The sequence below is a fragment of the Dermacentor silvarum genome, chromosome 1 (genome assembly GCF_013339745.2).
Source record: "Dermacentor silvarum isolate Dsil-2018 chromosome 1, BIME_Dsil_1.4, whole genome shotgun sequence".
NCBI classification, from domain to species: domain Eukaryota; kingdom Metazoa; phylum Arthropoda; class Arachnida; order Ixodida; family Ixodidae; genus Dermacentor; species Dermacentor silvarum.
Genome location: NC_051154.1, coordinates 254,640,796 through 254,658,235, shown reverse-complemented (window position 1 = coordinate 254,658,235; position 17,440 = coordinate 254,640,796). Strand labels below are relative to the sequence as shown.

Genomic DNA, 17,440 nt, shown 5'->3' with positions numbered 1-17,440 from the left:
CGCTTCTATGATAATCTAAACTCGTCAGCGTACGCTGAAGAATCACAAGGCGACAGATGTGTGTGGCAACAGCTCGTCAAAACAAAAGAAACGACGACATAGCGCGGAACATTTTAATGGCTCACTTTATACCTCTCACCTTTACCACTCTTCTTGGCTTATGGCAGCTAGAGCTTTAATGCAATTGAAACGCTCATCTGCGCTAATAAAGCGCGAGTGTGGATTCAGATTCCACAGTGAGCGGGACTTGCACAATTTTCTCTGCTTTTTCTTCTTTCTTTTTTTGTGATTTCCTCTACTTCACGGCAGGCAGTTTTCGGCCAGCAGAACTAATTACCGCCTCCGAACGTGGCCAGAAATGTGAGAGCGACCGCGAGTGAAGCTGAACCCTGCCCGTAATCCATATATCCAGCCTGCTATTGAGTTTACATAACACGCTGCGCTTTTAAAGTAGACGCATGCCCAGAATAATTTTTCCAGCTGACCCAGTAAGCATTTTGACTGAAGCGTGTAAGTCACGTTTTGGAATCGTGTAGTTTAGAATGGCAATGAAGGTATAGCCTCTGCCATTTCTATGTTGACGTGAAACGTCCTTCATTTGGGTCAGTGTATTGGGTCGCTTACGAAAACTGCGTGTAACGAAAACATGTAACGCTAATATCGCTTATATCTTTGCAACTGTAACTGCCTGCGCGCCTTACTTTGGTATCGTTGTCTACAGGAAAGCAGCCATTCCTTGATCACGTATGTGTCGCGTGCGCAGATGATACCGTTTGTCACGCCAAGCATGACGCAATCGGAGCTAAATTTAGCCTCGCGCGTAGCGTTTACAGAGCTTGACAGTATACGTTTATCGTTTCGAGGAGCAGCAATCGTGTTTGAGAGATCTCACTCCGCCATAGTGGGCATAATTCGTCGTGCTCAAAATGGTGCTCATCAGGAGTTATAGGGCTTGCAAGTGTGCAATTTGTTACAGAAATGCGACGGTTGCTCGGCTATATGGCGCCCCGCGTTCGACACGTAGGTTTCATAAATGCAGAAATGGCGCGAAGCAAGACAGGGGGATTCAATCCTCGCACACCCCGTTTGAGCATGGCGGAATGTTTCCATCTTCATTGGGAGCGGAAGCGCAGGAGAACGAGGCAAGCTCAGGAGCCCCAACCATCTACGAGTGCGGCGGGCTCGAGCCGCGCAGGACAGTCTTGGGTGCCGTCAGCAGTGTCTGCGACTGCCGTGAACGTAGACACCGAAATCAGCCCATCAGCATCCACTGGGAGCACCGAAGGTACACCCAACAGGCCTTAGCGTGCGCCCGAGTGCCACAGGCGCTGGGAGTTAGCTACAGCGCAGTTCAAATCCGTCTTCATCGACGAGTTGTGTATTTGGTTACGTAAATTGCCTACCCCTAGTGTCAATACACCCTCTTCCAGCACGCACAAAACGTTTTACGTAGAGCACTGCAGCTGCGTTCCCAATACATGCAGCCCAAAAAATTTCTTTTTTTCTTTTTCTTTTTTTTATTATTGCAGCATACGCAATAGCTGAAATCTGCGGTGCTCTTTCGACTACTGTCTGAACATGTGGCGAACTTACGTGCATATATTTGCTTTCGAGTGGCTTTGCCTTCTGTAACTCTAAACCAAGTGCGGTGCCTGTTTAAACACAAGGACACCAAATGTTGGACTGTCCCAGTTATGGACACGAACAAGAACCTTGCTGCCTTTTTACTATAGTTTTCGTTTATACGTGGTCAAGCTCCTTTGAAAAATTCGTAACCAGGGGCCTTATTTTGTAACAATCTATGGTTTTTTTTTTAAATTCATTATCTTGTTATTATACGTCACGCCAAGTCCCTGATCCCGGCTATAACGGCAGCGCAGTGATGTCCAAGCCAATTACGAAGGACGAGGAAAATGGAAAATGAACAGAATCGTTGCCAAACACGGCCCCGAGCTTCAACGCAATGCCGCGGGCCCAATCACGTTCTATTTGTCGCCCTTGTTCTGGCCTCTGCCGTTTGAACGTTCTGTGGCCTATACACTCCTCGTGCATTATACATCTTTTTTATCCATGTTCCCTATGTTCTTTTTTTCTCTCTTTTTTTTTCGCAGGCATTAACCGCGAAAAAACATCGGGGTATCGTCCGCCCACAATCCGACAGTGTTACTTGCTGCTACCAATGTAGAGCACGCCGCTCACACTTTCTCCTATTGTGAATTTCCAGGGGCGTTTTTGTTTCTTTCTTTTTTTTGTAACGGTGACGCGATTGTTAGCACACATCACGCATCCCTGTAACGGGAGCCATCACCTCGTCCCCAACTGGGCGTGGAGACAGCGTCTTCGCTTTCGCGTATTCTTTATCCTGCTGTTGCAGTCTTTTGCGACACCTTGCCGGGCCGTCCACGACGTCGTGTGCACGTAGCCGAGAACAACAAAGACACAAAAAGCGAAAGGACGGAAGACTGAGGGAGGAGGGGCAAGGGCACAAGGAACGAGCGCACACGCGCGCCGGTCGAGACGGCATCGCCGGAGGCGGCGTATCCTCGCGGCAGAAAAGCAGCCCTGCCAGCCAGCCCAGCCAGCCAGTCGCTTCCTCGGCCCGTGACGGTGTGGACGTCGCGGACGCGCGCTCGTCGTTCGGCCTCCCTAGGAGTCAACTGCCGGCGAGCGACAAACAGGACCGATCGCGAACCATGGTATCGGCACCTGCGACCAGCAAGTCGACGACGTCCCGCGCTAGTGCCGGCGTCGTAGTAGGCCCCGCCGCTGTCCTAGCGCTACTCCTTCTCGTGGGACACACCGGGTGTGTCGCATCCGATCCAGGTGAGCGTCGCAGCGGGCGTCAGTTTCAGTGCAGAATGCGCGACGTGTGTTGTCCCCAATTACTCCTATAGTCGACGCAAGCTGTAGAGACGTTCCTTACTTACACTTAGGGTCGTTGATCAATCGTGAAGGTTACACGATGACAAAGAAAACGTGAGTGTAAAGGACGCTACCCGAGGAAGACATGCTACACAGCTATCGTCATACCTAAGCAGAACACGCATCAAGCACTTTCTTGCTTCTCCTGCGGATGATGCTGGAGATTTCTGGTTTTGGGTGCGTTGAATGTACTGGCTTGATGTGACTGCCTTCCGAAGAATTCGATGTTTGCTCCTTACAGCCTGCGTTCGTTAAAAATGAAGCCGCTATAGAGATGTGGGACGTGCAATGAGAATCGGCTGCTGCCATTTACACTTACCAGATAAACGCGTTAGAAGTAGCCATGGTAATATTTCTATGCCCTCGTAGCAACCTAAATTTCGCGGCTTCTGTGGCCAGTTTTTGGCAGTGTTTAATCTTCAGTAAAGGATATGAGGCTGGTATGGTTGGTGTTCTCTCTTGTGATCTTCATCCATCTTGATTTTATGTCTTGATTGCGCGGAAGAAAACGAATGCGTGAGACTGACTTTTCGGTCTGTGCTTCCAAACCTCGAGTCGCAAGAAAAGCACCGGCCAATGGTGAGACTCACGCAGTTCTACCTTTCGCTTCCATCGACGAAGCAGCGTGATTACTGTGTATTTTCATGTACAGTCAACTACTAAATTTTTTCCGGAACACGAGATCTGAGAAAAAAGCTGAATATCTGCGCAGCCTCACAACACAGCCTAGTACTCGCATTTACAGCCTCTACCAGTATATGTCGACAACATTGTGATGTTCAGTTTTACTGACTACTGTTACAGGCTGCTCGGAAATTGAACGTTTTTTGAGATCCAGTGGTCCGTAAACATTTGTGGTTGACTGTATCGTACCCTATGTGGAAAAATGTCATCTGTGAGAGTGATTTGACCGGTCTGAAGGTGTCGAATATTTGAAGCCCTTATGTAACCTCCAACTGCGGTGCTACAAGGCCGCAATATATCAGACTCGGTACGTGCAATTTATTTTATCGTTACACGAGAGGTTTCGACGCAGAATGACAAAAACAATGACATACACAGCGCGTGCGCGCATACACGACGCCCAGCAGCAGATAAAAAGGCACAAGACCAATACATTGACGTATATCTTTGTTTTATTTTTTACATTCTATATACCCAGTGACCTTGCAGCTCCAAATATCCGTGATTTCCTTTTTTTTTCTTTGCGAGATCTAATTCAGATCCCATGCATTTTACGTGTTACTCCTTGCTAACGTTATCCTTACGAAGTATTATGTGAGCAAGAAGAGGCATATTGTTACAGGTGAACTGAAGATCGTGGATACACTGCGCCTTTGTAGATGCGTGCTTTCGCCGAGCCATTGCCCACGTGCCGCAATTACTCCAAGCGCGACCTTGCGGTACGATGCTAGGTAATTCTGTGCGCACGTGGAGGTCATAGCTGTAGCCTATTTATGGAAACAACGAAGGCATTTGCCGATGTGTCGTCGTTCTCATCCCTTGTTTCAGTAAGCTGTTTGTTCGTTCAGTTTTTGGTATCAACGCGCGCGGTCACGTCGTGTCGACAACATCGCACGTACACCACGTTCTCTTCAACGGAAGGGCACAGACTCGCCTCAGGTGGCTAGTCTACTGTGCGCCTAGAAAAGCCGGCCCAGAAACGTTACATAGATTCCGACAGAAGGATATAAGGGGTAAGGAAGAGGGGATATAGCTTTTTCATAGTGAAGTGCCTCATGATTTCGATAGCAGTACTATGGATTTCGTCGGTTATGCCCTGCGGCCTGTAACGCGACATGGTCACCAGGTCTTCTTGATAGCGCGATTTAGTCTGAATTAAGTCCACTGTCCTTTCTTTGTCAGACGTGCTTTTCCAACTGTCCTTGCTGCAACGTCCTCCGATAAAACTGATTTTCTTCACTGCCTGTGCATGCAACTTGAAATTACGGACAGCAGTCCAAATTTGGCACGGCGAGTTAACTTTCTGGTGCACTCGTCAGTTTCAGTTTGTGCGTCTCAGTTACGAATAAATTCCGTTTTTTTTTTCGGTGAGCCTATGCTGGGCTTATAGTTACGCTCAACGGTGTACAGTATAGTCACCTGCCGTTGTGGCGTAGTGACTTTGGCGTTGTGCTGCCGGTACGCCCGAGGGCGCGGGATCGAATCCCGGCTCCTCATTTCGATAGGCGTGACATGCGAAAGCGCCCGTATTGGGTGTAAGTTAAAGAAACCCAGGTGTTCAAAATTAATCCGGAGTCCCCCAGGGCATGCTTCGTAATCATATCGTAGTTTACGCAGGTAGGACCCCAGAATTTGTTTTCGTTTTTCGTGCAGTTTAGTGAGGGGGCAGCGTTGTATAGAGCGCTCATTAGTTGCTCTAACGGCGTGCTTTGGACCTTTCGACTGCCCCAGGCGACATCTAGCCATAACGCCTGGTTTGAAATAGCGTGAATATTAGTGTGCGCAGCCGCACTAACGTCACTTTGCCGACACTTATTTTTGCCTTGCTAGTCACCGTGGCTTTCGCAGCTACAATCGACAGTGGTCTCCGGCGAAGGCGCCGCAGGGCCTTGGAACAAAAGCGCAGATAGCATGTCTCGGAACTCGCTACCCTGAAATTTTCGTTTGCGGCATCATTGGGGTGGAGCATTTACTTTCGTAATTATTCTGCCAACCTATTATTATTAGTAGTAGTAATAGTATTTGCCGGTACAGCGCGTTCTCTTTCTTAAAAAAGCTTGGCAATTCGTCACCGTCGCTGACCGCTGGATCTTAAGAATACTTGTGTAGCCACGTAGGGTTAGTCGTGTCAAGTATGATTAGTCACAGAAGCACAATGCCGCTATATTTTCAGGAACGTTGGAAAAGAAAATGCGAAATGGGAAAAGAACTATGCGTTCATCTGGAACTATTTGACTGCCTGCGACTCAAGTGAGCGCCTCATCACGGCCCGTATTAACAAGAATGTTCATACGTCAGAACAATTCGTAAAAGCAGGTGCCAGTCGTTCTTGTAGTTGGACATGTCATTCGTCAAGGTGGTCAGACAATGACGAACAGTTCTTACGAACAGAAAAGCATTGTGAATTCAGCCCACGGCTGCTGCCGTGCGAACTTGCCGTGGTTCGAATTTAGGGACGAAGTAGGAGATGAGAAAAGCCATTTCTCAACCGCAACTAAAGAAAATTAAATTCTGAGCTTTTACTTGCCACAACCACAATCCCGTTACGAGGCTCGCCGTAGTGGATGACTCCGGATTACTTTTTAGCACCTGAGGTTCTTTAACGTGCACCCAATGCACAGTACACGCGCGCTTTTGCATTCCGCCCCCGTCAAAATGCCGCTGCCGTGGCCGGAATCAAACCCGCGTCATCGCGCTAACTGCAACAAGGCATAGTAGTGGATAAGCATCTAGGACATCTGACGGCGTAGCTAATTTTGGATATCAATCCCAGTGGTTTATAGTATTCGCCAATCTCACCAGATTAGGGTACTATTCGAATGTCGCGTTCCCATAGCAACGGTTCCAGGCAATCGCACAAAGTTTGCAACTTGATCGTGCACTGACCCAACGCCTATAATCCACGATAGTCCATTATTATTTAGACTAAGGTAAATAGCTTATGTCACGTCGTTAGTGAAATTAAATTGCGGGGTTTGACGTTCCTAAACTTCACAATGGGTTATGAGGGACGCCGTATACTGGATGGCTCCGGATTAAGTTTGACCACCTGACATTTTTTTAACGTGTAGCTAAATCTAAGTACACGTGTGTTCTTGTATTTTGCCTCCATCATCGAAATGGGACCGCTGCAGTGGCGGTCGAAACCGCGACCTCGTCGCCCAATGCCATAGGCACTCAGCCACCGTGGCGGATACGTCGTTATTGATGGCAGTGCAGTAACGTTCAATTTTGGCCAGGCCGTGATAACAGCGACGGACAAAAGAAGCGGCGGCTTTTAACTCATAAGGCACGAGCAGCGATTACATATCGTGCGATTTACCCTCGTACGAATGGACTCCTTCTTTCGTCGGAAGTTTATACTAAGGCACGCGCTTGGCAATTCTCTCTTCATATGTTTGTCTTCTAACTGGCACGCGCTCTTTTTTTATGGCCATCAGGCGGGACGCTGTCCGACGCCGCCGAGCTATGGGAACGATAAGGCGATTTTTAAGGTGAAGTGATGCGGAAGTCGAGCAGGCTTAATAGAGGACGGTCTTATACCAAGGGCAACCACTCATAACCGCTCTTTCACTGCGCTCAAAGGGAGTTCAGCGACCCCAAGCCGCTGCTTCCGCAATCCGGATTGTCGTGAGCGCGTGAAGGGCATTTTCCTGCATGTGCTTTATGTTTTTCTTTTTTTTCTTACACAAAGGATAGGGCACCTTGCCCTTGAGTTGTCTCATGTCCGTTTCCTTTTGCGTCCATGCATCTGTTCTGAAGCACTAATGGCCTTCCCGTCCATGCCTTTAGTGAGAAACAGCACCGCTGACTCATCCCTGCCCCGTCACGCGTCGCTTGCACCACTCTCCTCTCGCACTGAACGAGAAGCTATAGATGGGATTTTTGCACGCTGCTGGACTTCAAACCTGTCTGAGATTAAACGTTTGTCATTTTTTTACCCTCCCTTTTTTTACTTGTTCTTCTGTCGCGCACTTGTTTTTGTCGTCCGCTGAGCAGTGGGAAATCAATCGGTGTCGATGAGTATTAGCGTGGGCCTCATTACGACGGGGATATGCCTTTTGGAATCACCAACGCCACTTTGTGAAAACATCAGTGTTTTGCATGCTTTTCGTTAAAGGAACCTGAATTGACCGAGGCCGTTACATCCCTCTATCCAACTCAGATTGGAGAAGGCACTATTGCAGTATCTCTATAAAACGAGGGTTGCATGCTTATATTTAGTTCCATACTGACGTTATGCGGTGTGGCAACCCAAGGAAAAAAAAGAAACCGCGCCTAACAAAGTTCGCGTAGTGGTAACGCCTGCCGCTACTTTCCTATGCGTCTGTTATTACGTAGAGAAATAAAAGAGCCGTTTAATTCATCCTACCACTGAGCGATAATCTATTCTAGGCTCGCAGCATGGCACAGTGCGCTTGCCTTAGACTTACACCTGCAAAAAAAAAAATGCCTAAGCTCAAATAATTTGCCTAGCTTCCCTTTCGTAAAGCAGATTATTCGAGCTCCTGTTTCACTGAACATTAGAAAATGTTGCGATAGTTGCACTGAGAAAGGAAAGTCGGAATACTTATTCTAAACCATGGACGCCATTGACCACATAAAATGAAACCGGCTCCTCCGAGGCCGTGAAAACTGCCCCTGCACTGTATAGAGCACGTTAAGGAACAACTAATTTAGATCCGCGAACCAACACTGAAGCATCAGCACGACAGAGAGATGCGCCGCGCATCTATCGAACAAGTAGTATGAGAGATCAGACAGATCAGCCGTCGCGCAGTAAAACCAAGGACGGGACATACTTTTGTCAATGGCGCTGCCGGGACATATCTGTGGTGTCGGTTGGAATGGTCGCGCAGACCAAGCCCCTGACAGTGGCTGACGTGTTCTGATTTCACTCTCAAACACGGCTTATGACAATAAACAGCGCAGAAAAGCGAAAACCAATCACGGTGCGCTGATTATCAATTGGAAGGTTTTATTGCTAGTGGAGCAATGAACAATGTTAACAGCCTGCCCGTGAAAACGTGAGCTCATTGTCGGATAAAGACGAGAGGACGCGGTACGTGAGATAGAGAGAAGATAGAGGGGAAAGGTGGAGAGGTCGGCCAAGTGAAGTGCTTCTAACCTGCTATTCCAAGTTGAGGAACATGAGGATAACCTGAGAAAGAATATCGCTTAACAAAAGAGATGCGGCTGTCTACACACTGATTTTGTACGGCGCACTTAACGTATGCAATTACTTTTTTAGTTAACGCTGAAGATCGCGAGCTTATACGTAAGGCTCACTCCTTTTGTTAATGCGTGCGGTTCGGCAACCAGGCGCGTACATGTCCGGCAGTATCGTCCTATCATTTCGCACTTGAGAAACTCAGAAGCACATCCACATGTGCTGCATTTGCCATGTTGAGCGAAATAGCCCAGCGTCACCCACTTCTGCAGTTGATTTCTCCATAATGGATTCGACTGGATAACCTACAGTGGACGTGCTCATACATTGCTCTTGTGGAACTCAAGCGTTTTCACAAACTGTCGCACATATTATTCGCTGGCCCCTGACATGCTGCTTTCTGTTCTGTATCGACTACAGCAATATGAACAAATTCGTCTGAACCGTCCGTCGTGGATAGGTGCTGCGTTTACTTAGGCCTTATTTTTGATTGGCATAACCGATATCCCTATACCTGTGACTCCTTGTGACGCGAGAATGTCAGATCTGTTTTGTATCGCCTCCAGCAACAGTACGGAGAGGCAAGTTCTATTTAATGCACTTAGAACATTGGGCTGTCGTCTACTATCAGGACCACATATGCTACGTATAGTACAGTGGTCACAAAGGACGTCTGCATGCGCTAAAGGTTCTTGATGTAGCACTTGATATTCTAAGGCATTCATTCCTGTCATTGAATTTGATTGCGTTGCGTGCTAACGTGTGTGCGATCAAGTTTTCCGACTTACCTTTTTTCTTTCCTTCACATATATATCATTTTCTCAATCCCCGAGAGATAAACCAGGCACGTTTCTGGTTAGTATTCATGTCTCTTCCACGCACAAACACGAGCACGTCATCTGTACACCATAGCTTTTACACCCAGTACCGTTTGCAGTTGGTGGACAAAATATTATATTCAATGTTTTCACTACAGTTAAATTGGCATAAATATTAGGTTTCAAGTAATAATGCCCAGTGCTAAAAATGATTGATTAGTTGTCCACATTTTTTTAAGAAACCATGTCACTGGAAGAACATTTTCGGGCATCATCCTCGTGTCTGTGCAGTTGTCTGGGTCAATAGCCTGGATATGTCCACTGGCACGTCAATTGAGAATCAATTCCTTGTGCAATCTCTATATTATCTAAATGCAGCTGGCTGCTTGTGGCTGCACAGACCTTCGTATAGACTGAGTGGTCGCTCGTGCAATTACGATCTCTCTGCACGTCGCCTTTTTTTTTACGTTCTCTTCTTCCATGCTCCTCCGAAGGACATCGCCAAGTGAAAGTTGGGCAGTCGCCCAACTTTCAGTTCTTGCGGCAATCTTTTGGTCTCCCTACTTGTTTCATTTCTCTGTCTGCTTGGAAAGAACCAGATTCTGCGGCATCTATTGTCTTAACGTCGCGTCGTCGTGCCTGAGTGCCTTTTTTTATAAACCAATCTTACAACAGCAGAATATTTTGGCCTGAAGGTTTCCTTTTGTACGAAACATTAAAAGGCGCTGTGAACGCAATCATTCAGTCCTTCTTCGTACTATGCAGCATTTATTTATCTACAACGCTTCTTGGGTGTATTTTATAGCTCCTCAGGAATTTCACTTGGCCGTATTAAATTGTCAGAGGTTCACACTATACTTATAACCACATACGCGTGTGAAGATGACATTAACTTGCGCCTACGAGCTGCGAGGCAGGCTGGTTGCCGGGAGGCACCTGTCGGGTGTTTTACGCTATCTCCCGCTGCACTGAACGCTGGACTGACGGCGTCAGGACATAATAAAACCTCCAACGCCTACGAAACCACTCGATACGTGGAAATTGACGTCAAATGGCGAAGTATAGTAACACCTATATAAGACTTGTTAAAGCCTATCAACGAAAGCAGTCGTTTAAGCTGCAACATGTCCTTCAACGCCTTCGAGTTATACTCGACTGAAGAGGATCAACAATAGCAGTGAATTGCGTGCACCGCACAAGTGCGTTTGACTGCCACAAACAACGTGGATATTAAGCCAGAAGGAAACACAGAACTCTCCCGAATAGGAAGCGCAACGCTTGGGCTTCCAGAGCTCGCAAAAGAGGAATGTGATGTGTGAAAGAGAGAACAGAGAAAGCAAAGGCAGGGAGGGTCAGCCAGAAGCGCGTCCGATTTGCTACCCTATACAATGGGAAGGGTTGTTAAGGGATGAAAAGAAACACAAAGAATAGAACATTCAAGGGGCCGCTATATCCGTAGTTGCACATCGGGACTATATACAGTTGGTCACTGAGGTCTGTCATATTCAGGAACTGGAGCAGTTCACGGGTCGCTTTCTGAGGTTGTTATATTGCTTCTCGTCATGAGGCTGCACTGCATGGGGAACATGCCTGAGGTCCGTGCGGATATAAATGACGTGGATATAAATAATCCAGTCTAATGTGAATCAGTTTGGAAAGCGCAGCTTAACTTTCGTCATCGCAAATGGATCGCCAAACGTCTCGTTTGCTCTTTTTATAAACGATGCTTGTGTGTGACGCGTCGCAGTCCATCGCGTCGCGGTCCGTCGCGGTTGACCGCTTACCAGAGGGTGCATGAACTGACCGCCTCGCATTCACGCGCACAGCGCTCCATTGTTTCTATGTTTATTCGTGTTGTTTAGTGCGCGCTCAATATGTTCCATAACAAAATGACGATCCTGTCGACCCGTAATGCCAAGTAAGAATCGTATTTAAATCGCGTCGAAACCACGCGGTCGCCGAATGGCTCAACGCAACGCGTGCGCAACACGTGACAGGAAGACAAGGACAGAGGGGACAGCGTAAACCAGGCGCTTGCGTCATCACGGCAGTAGCAACCGCAGCCAAAGGCGACGCGCGCGCGCCCAGATGCATGCAACTTGAAATCGCGAAGAGGAGTCGGCGTTGCACGCGCTCGCTCGCACTATGCTGTGGGCCTTCCGCACCCTATCGATGTTGGACACAATCTTACCTTCGAGCCGCCCCCCAACCGATCGGTTACTGAGGCACGAAAGCGGGGGAGCGACGATTACACACATCAGCGCCATCCGATTTCGAAACCAGTGTTTTCCGCACTGCGCGCTATGTCTTCATGGCGCGCTTCTTTCTTTGGTCCCTTATGATTACTTGCTGCGAGTGAAACGAGGATCCTGTTCTTGACAGCACGTGGACAAAAAGAGGGCGGTGAGCTGTCGCTGCGCTGGTCGCGACAAGAAATGTTGACCTCGTGCTGGAACCTCGCTCTCGCTATTGTGAAAAAAAAAGTAAGGAAAAATAAAAGACCTCACCAGCGTCACTTATCAGGAGTAATATGGGCACGACGTCACAGAGTGGCGAGACCGAAGTCGGTCAAGTGTGGGAAACAAACCACCTGCGTAACAGGCGCGCTGTCGTCACTGTCTAACGTCACACACACACCATGCCCTCTCACACTTACGCATAAGCAACGATACGCTGCTCGGAGTCGGCGGCTCACCTGCATGCAAAATATACGGGCATAAGTTTGCAAAAGAGCCTGTTGTTGTACGAATGAAGTAAATATGTACAGAATCAATTGGCTTCAACGTAGAAACAGGTGCAGGTGTCACGTGAAAGTACTACCCGTTCGTATACTCGACCACAGAACCTGGACGCACACATCGCAAATGAGGTGCAGAGGAGAAGGAAAGTTCTTTTTAACTCTTTGCCTTACCGGGCGTATAGAAACCGATCAATTCGACCGACAGTTTTTATACACGCTGTCAAACCTTTCCATTGGAATTTTACTAGCAACGCCCTCTGACACCGCCTGAAAAGATGACTGAACTTGAACTATTGAAGGTGTCGTCAAAACTAGGATCCCAGTGCTCGTAGCCCCTCATTTATAAAACTACGCAACATTTGCGCTTTGATTGACTCGGCAACATAATTTTTAGATGACAGCAGCAGTGAAGACAAACATGCTTTTGTCGGGTTATCTAACTTTGCGATCCGACGTCTAGGCTGTTTTAGCGATATCTCAAACAACGGTATGTCTTCATGATAGCGTGTTATTTTGATAATTGTGTTCGACTAATGTCAATTACAACTTTATTTTTCTGACCATAGGCGGCTTTTATTCATAATCTTTTCAACAGCGTATGTACAAATTATTATGAATAACAATTTTTTTGTCTGACTCACAAAACCAGGGAACTGGGAGTCAGGCGCATATTTTGTATATTTTAGATATTTTTAGCTTAGATATAACAGCTTAGCGGAAGCTGTTAATCTGTGTGCGCAATAAACCAACTCTAGTAGGAGCGACGAAATGCAGGTATAGGAACATAACGAGGTGCTAAAGGATGCAACCACGAAGGAGGATACATACGACACAGATGCTATATGTATGCGTGTCTCAACAAAACTTGTTGATGGGCAAGTTGGTTCATGATGCTTACTGAAAGGTGCTGTGCCAAAGGCAGACAAGCACGAGAGGGTATCGACACGGACAAGCGCAAACTTTTGACCAAAATTTTTTTTTATTTCCGTTAGAGTAGTCAATATAAGTAGCTGAGCACACATGCGCAATGGAGCAACAAACGAGCAAACCCAGTGAAATATGAGCATTATCATTACGTCACCGCAACATGCTCCGCATGAATCTTTCCTCGCCGCTAAACAGGGGAATGGAAATTTCGCTAACGCGTGCGTTGCTTCTCGAGGCAACATAAAACGTTTCCGTCAGCTCTGCCGTCATCGTCAACTCCTTAAACTGACGCCCGTGACGGTAATGAAATTTAGTTGAAAGTTTGCGCTTGTTCGTGTAGATACCCTCTCCTCCTTGTCTGTCTTTGGCGCAGCATCTTTTATTAAGCAGCATTTGTGTCTCTTTCTTCATGGTTGTGTCCTAGCACTGTATTAAGTCCTTTTCCTGACATAGACATGTCCTGCCGAAATTCGCGCAAGATTGAGAGGCATGAGGCCGCAGTGAAAGGCGTTGCGTGTAGTATGTAGTTTAATTTTCACCGCTAGGACGGCGAAAACTCGCCGTGAGAGCGCAAGTGGATTTCGCCCTCCGTAGTAACTCAAGTCGGGTTGTGTCATGGCCACGTTGTGCTATAAAGGTAATTTAGTTTGTGAGAGCACGCAAGAAGGCAAAGCATGTAAAATTTTGCGTGTTAATCATGGTTTCTTCTTTGGGGGGGGGGGGGTTGGGGTGCGGAGGGTGTGAATCGAGCTGTTGTTGAGCGACAGGATGTTTCTACGGTATAGTCTGAAAAAGAAGCACCACATGAAGACTGCAGCCAACCGCTCCAAATGTATTCAGTGTTTTCTTGTCTATAGCTGATAATTAACCGAGACATGGTAGACTGCAAACCCAAGTAGCAACCCCCGTTTCACGAAAAATCAACTACATGGCGTGGCTAATGATAGGAATAATGTGACATGGAAGTAAAATTTTCTCAGCTCTATATAGAAGCCCAACTTGGAGCGATTTCTTGTTACGAAACTTGTTCGCGGAACGAATTATTCGATAAAGTTCACTGCTTTGCTCTATTCTTGAATGCGTGTTAACAGATGTCAGCGGTAGTTTGTGTTGTGGATTCTGTTCTTTCACTGAGAAGTCAATTCGTTGCTTCGAAGTCAGGTTCAGTTGTGCTAGCTATATACAAATCTTATCAGACGTATTTTTATTTTTTAGTAGACGAAACGCATAAGCAATAAAGAAATGTTGGAATTCCCACTGTGGTGTTTCATAAATATATACGCCCATGCCGATGAAGGCGTTCGCAAATAACAAGCTTGTCAGATGTGTCGATACAAGGCCACGTGTCTGTGATTTTCTTCTCACCGCCTAATGCCTCCTGCCATTCAATCGACGGGCAAAAGGTCGGAACGGGGACGCTACGCGGTGGTGGCGCGCCTGCTTCACTCACGGGAGAGCGTTTCGCAGAGCGCCGAGGAAGTACACGCCTACTCGCAAATAACGCGAAACGACCCGCGTCGTAATTTGCGTACCGAGAATAACGTCTCGACCGGTATTGAGTCATTCACTAAGTGGATACGCCCACTCCTTTGCGGGAAGGTTTTTATACCGTCGGGGCTCTTTATCTGAAATTGCATGAATTTGGCTACATGACTATTCAATAAAGACGTCGCTTCAAGATGAAGAGTACACAATCCCACTGCCGCTTCTGAGTTACCGGTGACCACGATTTTTGTCCTATTCTATCTTCAGCGCAGCATTGAACTACATCTCTGGGGTAGTCACGCTGCATTTGGTGCGGCGAAGCATTCGCCTAGGTGCCCTTGATTTCCTAAAACGCCGAATGTCCTGCGAAGCCGAATGTATAGCTGCAGCGGAAAAAGATTAGCGCAAGAAACTGATGACCGGAGCAGGGAAATTGCGGTATGCGGTGTTCTTGTTCCCGTGCACACTGGTATTTAAAGTGCCAGATGATTCGTGTTTCAAAAAGGAAGTAGCTGGCACTCTAGTTTTAGGCGTGCTAGGAAACAACAGCGTCGCGTACCGCAATTTATCTGCTCGCTTGATCGGTCACTTGCGCTAATCTTTTTCCGCTGCTAGCTGTACGTTTGCCTCATTATGCGCTGGACCTGGTTGGAATCGCCATGCGTAATCGCACCAAGTCGTATTAGTTCTATGACTCAAATTCACTCAAATAGGTCATTCGAGCGATGTTCGATCCCTCAAACACTCGAGGGTGGCTATCAGAGTACTACGTTGGGTGACTTGGTGCGTAGTTAATAGAAAAAAGAGAATGTGACACTACGCTTATGAGATGATCGACAAACACGGGACACACAAGGGGGGAGGGGGGAGGGGGGGGGGCAGAGAGGCGCTGCGTGTGTAGCGTTCAGTTCCAGCATAACCGCGTAACCCTGTACGCAATGCATGCAATGCTAATAGGGAAATGACGGAGAGTGAAGAAAGCACCACTGCTTACTCTTCTATATGCAGCTTCTAAATTCGGCGTGCTTAATCAAACGCCAACGCACGTATACGAAGTACCGCAAGCTAAGGTACAGTTGTGCACTAGTTGTACGTAAGAAAAGGCACGCTATTGTACCAAAATAAGCTGTGTATACACGGGAAAGTGTGACGCGAGTCATGCGCCACAATAGACGCCCACGTGTACTTTAACTGCCAGATTTCCCTTATGGATGTTACAAAGACAGTAACCTTGACAGGCAAAAAGAATTTTTCTGATTTTTTTTCACTTGACAAACCTGTCACAACTACAAAGCGGCGGACAGCTCTATACATACCTGCAAACAAAAATGGCCTAGATGTCACCTGTGTATCTGCAACTAGTGAATAGGTAGTGAAATCACTCTTCCCAACCCTGCCCCCACACCCACAAAAAGAAATATCAGGACACTGCTGCAAGTAATAACAATAAGGTCGTTTTTTTTTTCGTTTTTCTTTTTGGCTTTCTGTTTGCTTTCTTGCAATACAATAGAAATGTTGCGGGAGTACTATGGATATTCTAAGCCAAGAAACGCGCGACTGATTGCCGTTCCAGTCACCCATCACTTCAGTGCGGCTGTATGGCTCATGACAGCCCGTGCCACATACATGCAACCGTCCGAGAAAAAAGTATATACCTCTGCTGTATACACTTTCCTCTGGCAGCACCATGGACCGCTTTTTTCTGCACCGAAATGAAGTTAGACCTGCAGTTTCCCTTATTCGCTTTCGCTGTTGTGTCTGTCTGTTTTTGTTGCTCGTCACTTCAGTTCTAACGACGTGCGCGCGCGTGTGCGTCTGTAGAACAGTGTACTTAAGGATTTCTCACTCTCATTGCGCGCCAACATGCCCATACTCTTCACTTTTCCTCGTTCCAACGCCCAATTTCCCAACACTTACGCTCATGCGAGGCAGCAACAGCCTGCCTCCAGGGCTTACCCGTTGAGCTGTCATTACAGCTTCTTTTGGTCGCCCTCTCTCGATTTCCCGCCGCGGCAGAAAGAAAGCATAAAGGAAGAAGTGACACAGGATTGCTCTGTTCTGCCCGCGACCTTCTCTGCTGCTTCTCGCACGCAGCAAAACCTGCAAATTATTCCAGCTCCGGCAGTCGCGCGGGCTCCCGAACGAGCTTCTCGGCCACGCGGTGTTTCCAGTGAGCGCGAAATTCGAAAACACCCGCTCAAAAAGCGGTGCGCACCCTCGATTACACCACCGAAACCTATACTCACCCAGTTTAGGTGCGCTCGAGTGCGGCCTTTCTCTCCGTCCACGAGATCGCCTCGGTCTGTCCTCAAATGTTACATGCACTTCGTCAATCAATTTTTTTTTAAACACTCTTATGCACTTTCATGAGCGTTTCAAGTGCACGCGCATGAGTTTAGAAACGCATAGAGTTTCCTACAAAAATTACTAGTGGGAACTGTGGCGCTACTATTGTGCAGCTACCATGGGAATGACGGTTAGTACATGGATTTGTCCGATCTTCGTGCCTGTGACTTCAAGCGTTCTTGTCACGTCCTTTCTTATTTTGCGCTTTGTGTATCTAAACTTCCAAGAACTCAGAGATCTCTAAACACAGCAACGCACTTACGCACGTGCGCATGGCATTGCAATTTGCATTTATAATGCAATGTTTAGTCAAAAATAATCCATATATGCAAAGTCGCAAAGATGTTT

The 17,440-nt window shown here is 47.2% G+C and overlaps 1 protein-coding gene across 1 annotated transcript in view; it reads left to right on the top strand.

Annotated features, from left to right (window-relative positions):
* The first annotated feature begins 2,479 nt into the window (after positions 1-2,479).
* Positions 2,480-17,440, top strand: part of LOC119439319 (transmembrane protease serine 9) — a 127,717-nt gene continuing 112,756 nt past the window's right edge. Inside the window, exon 1 of the mRNA XM_049660251.1 lies at positions 2,480-2,823. Coding sequence (XP_049516208.1) covers positions 2,694-2,823 — 130 coding nt within the window. The 5' untranslated portion in view covers positions 2,480-2,693. The remainder of the gene's footprint in view (positions 2,824-17,440) is intronic.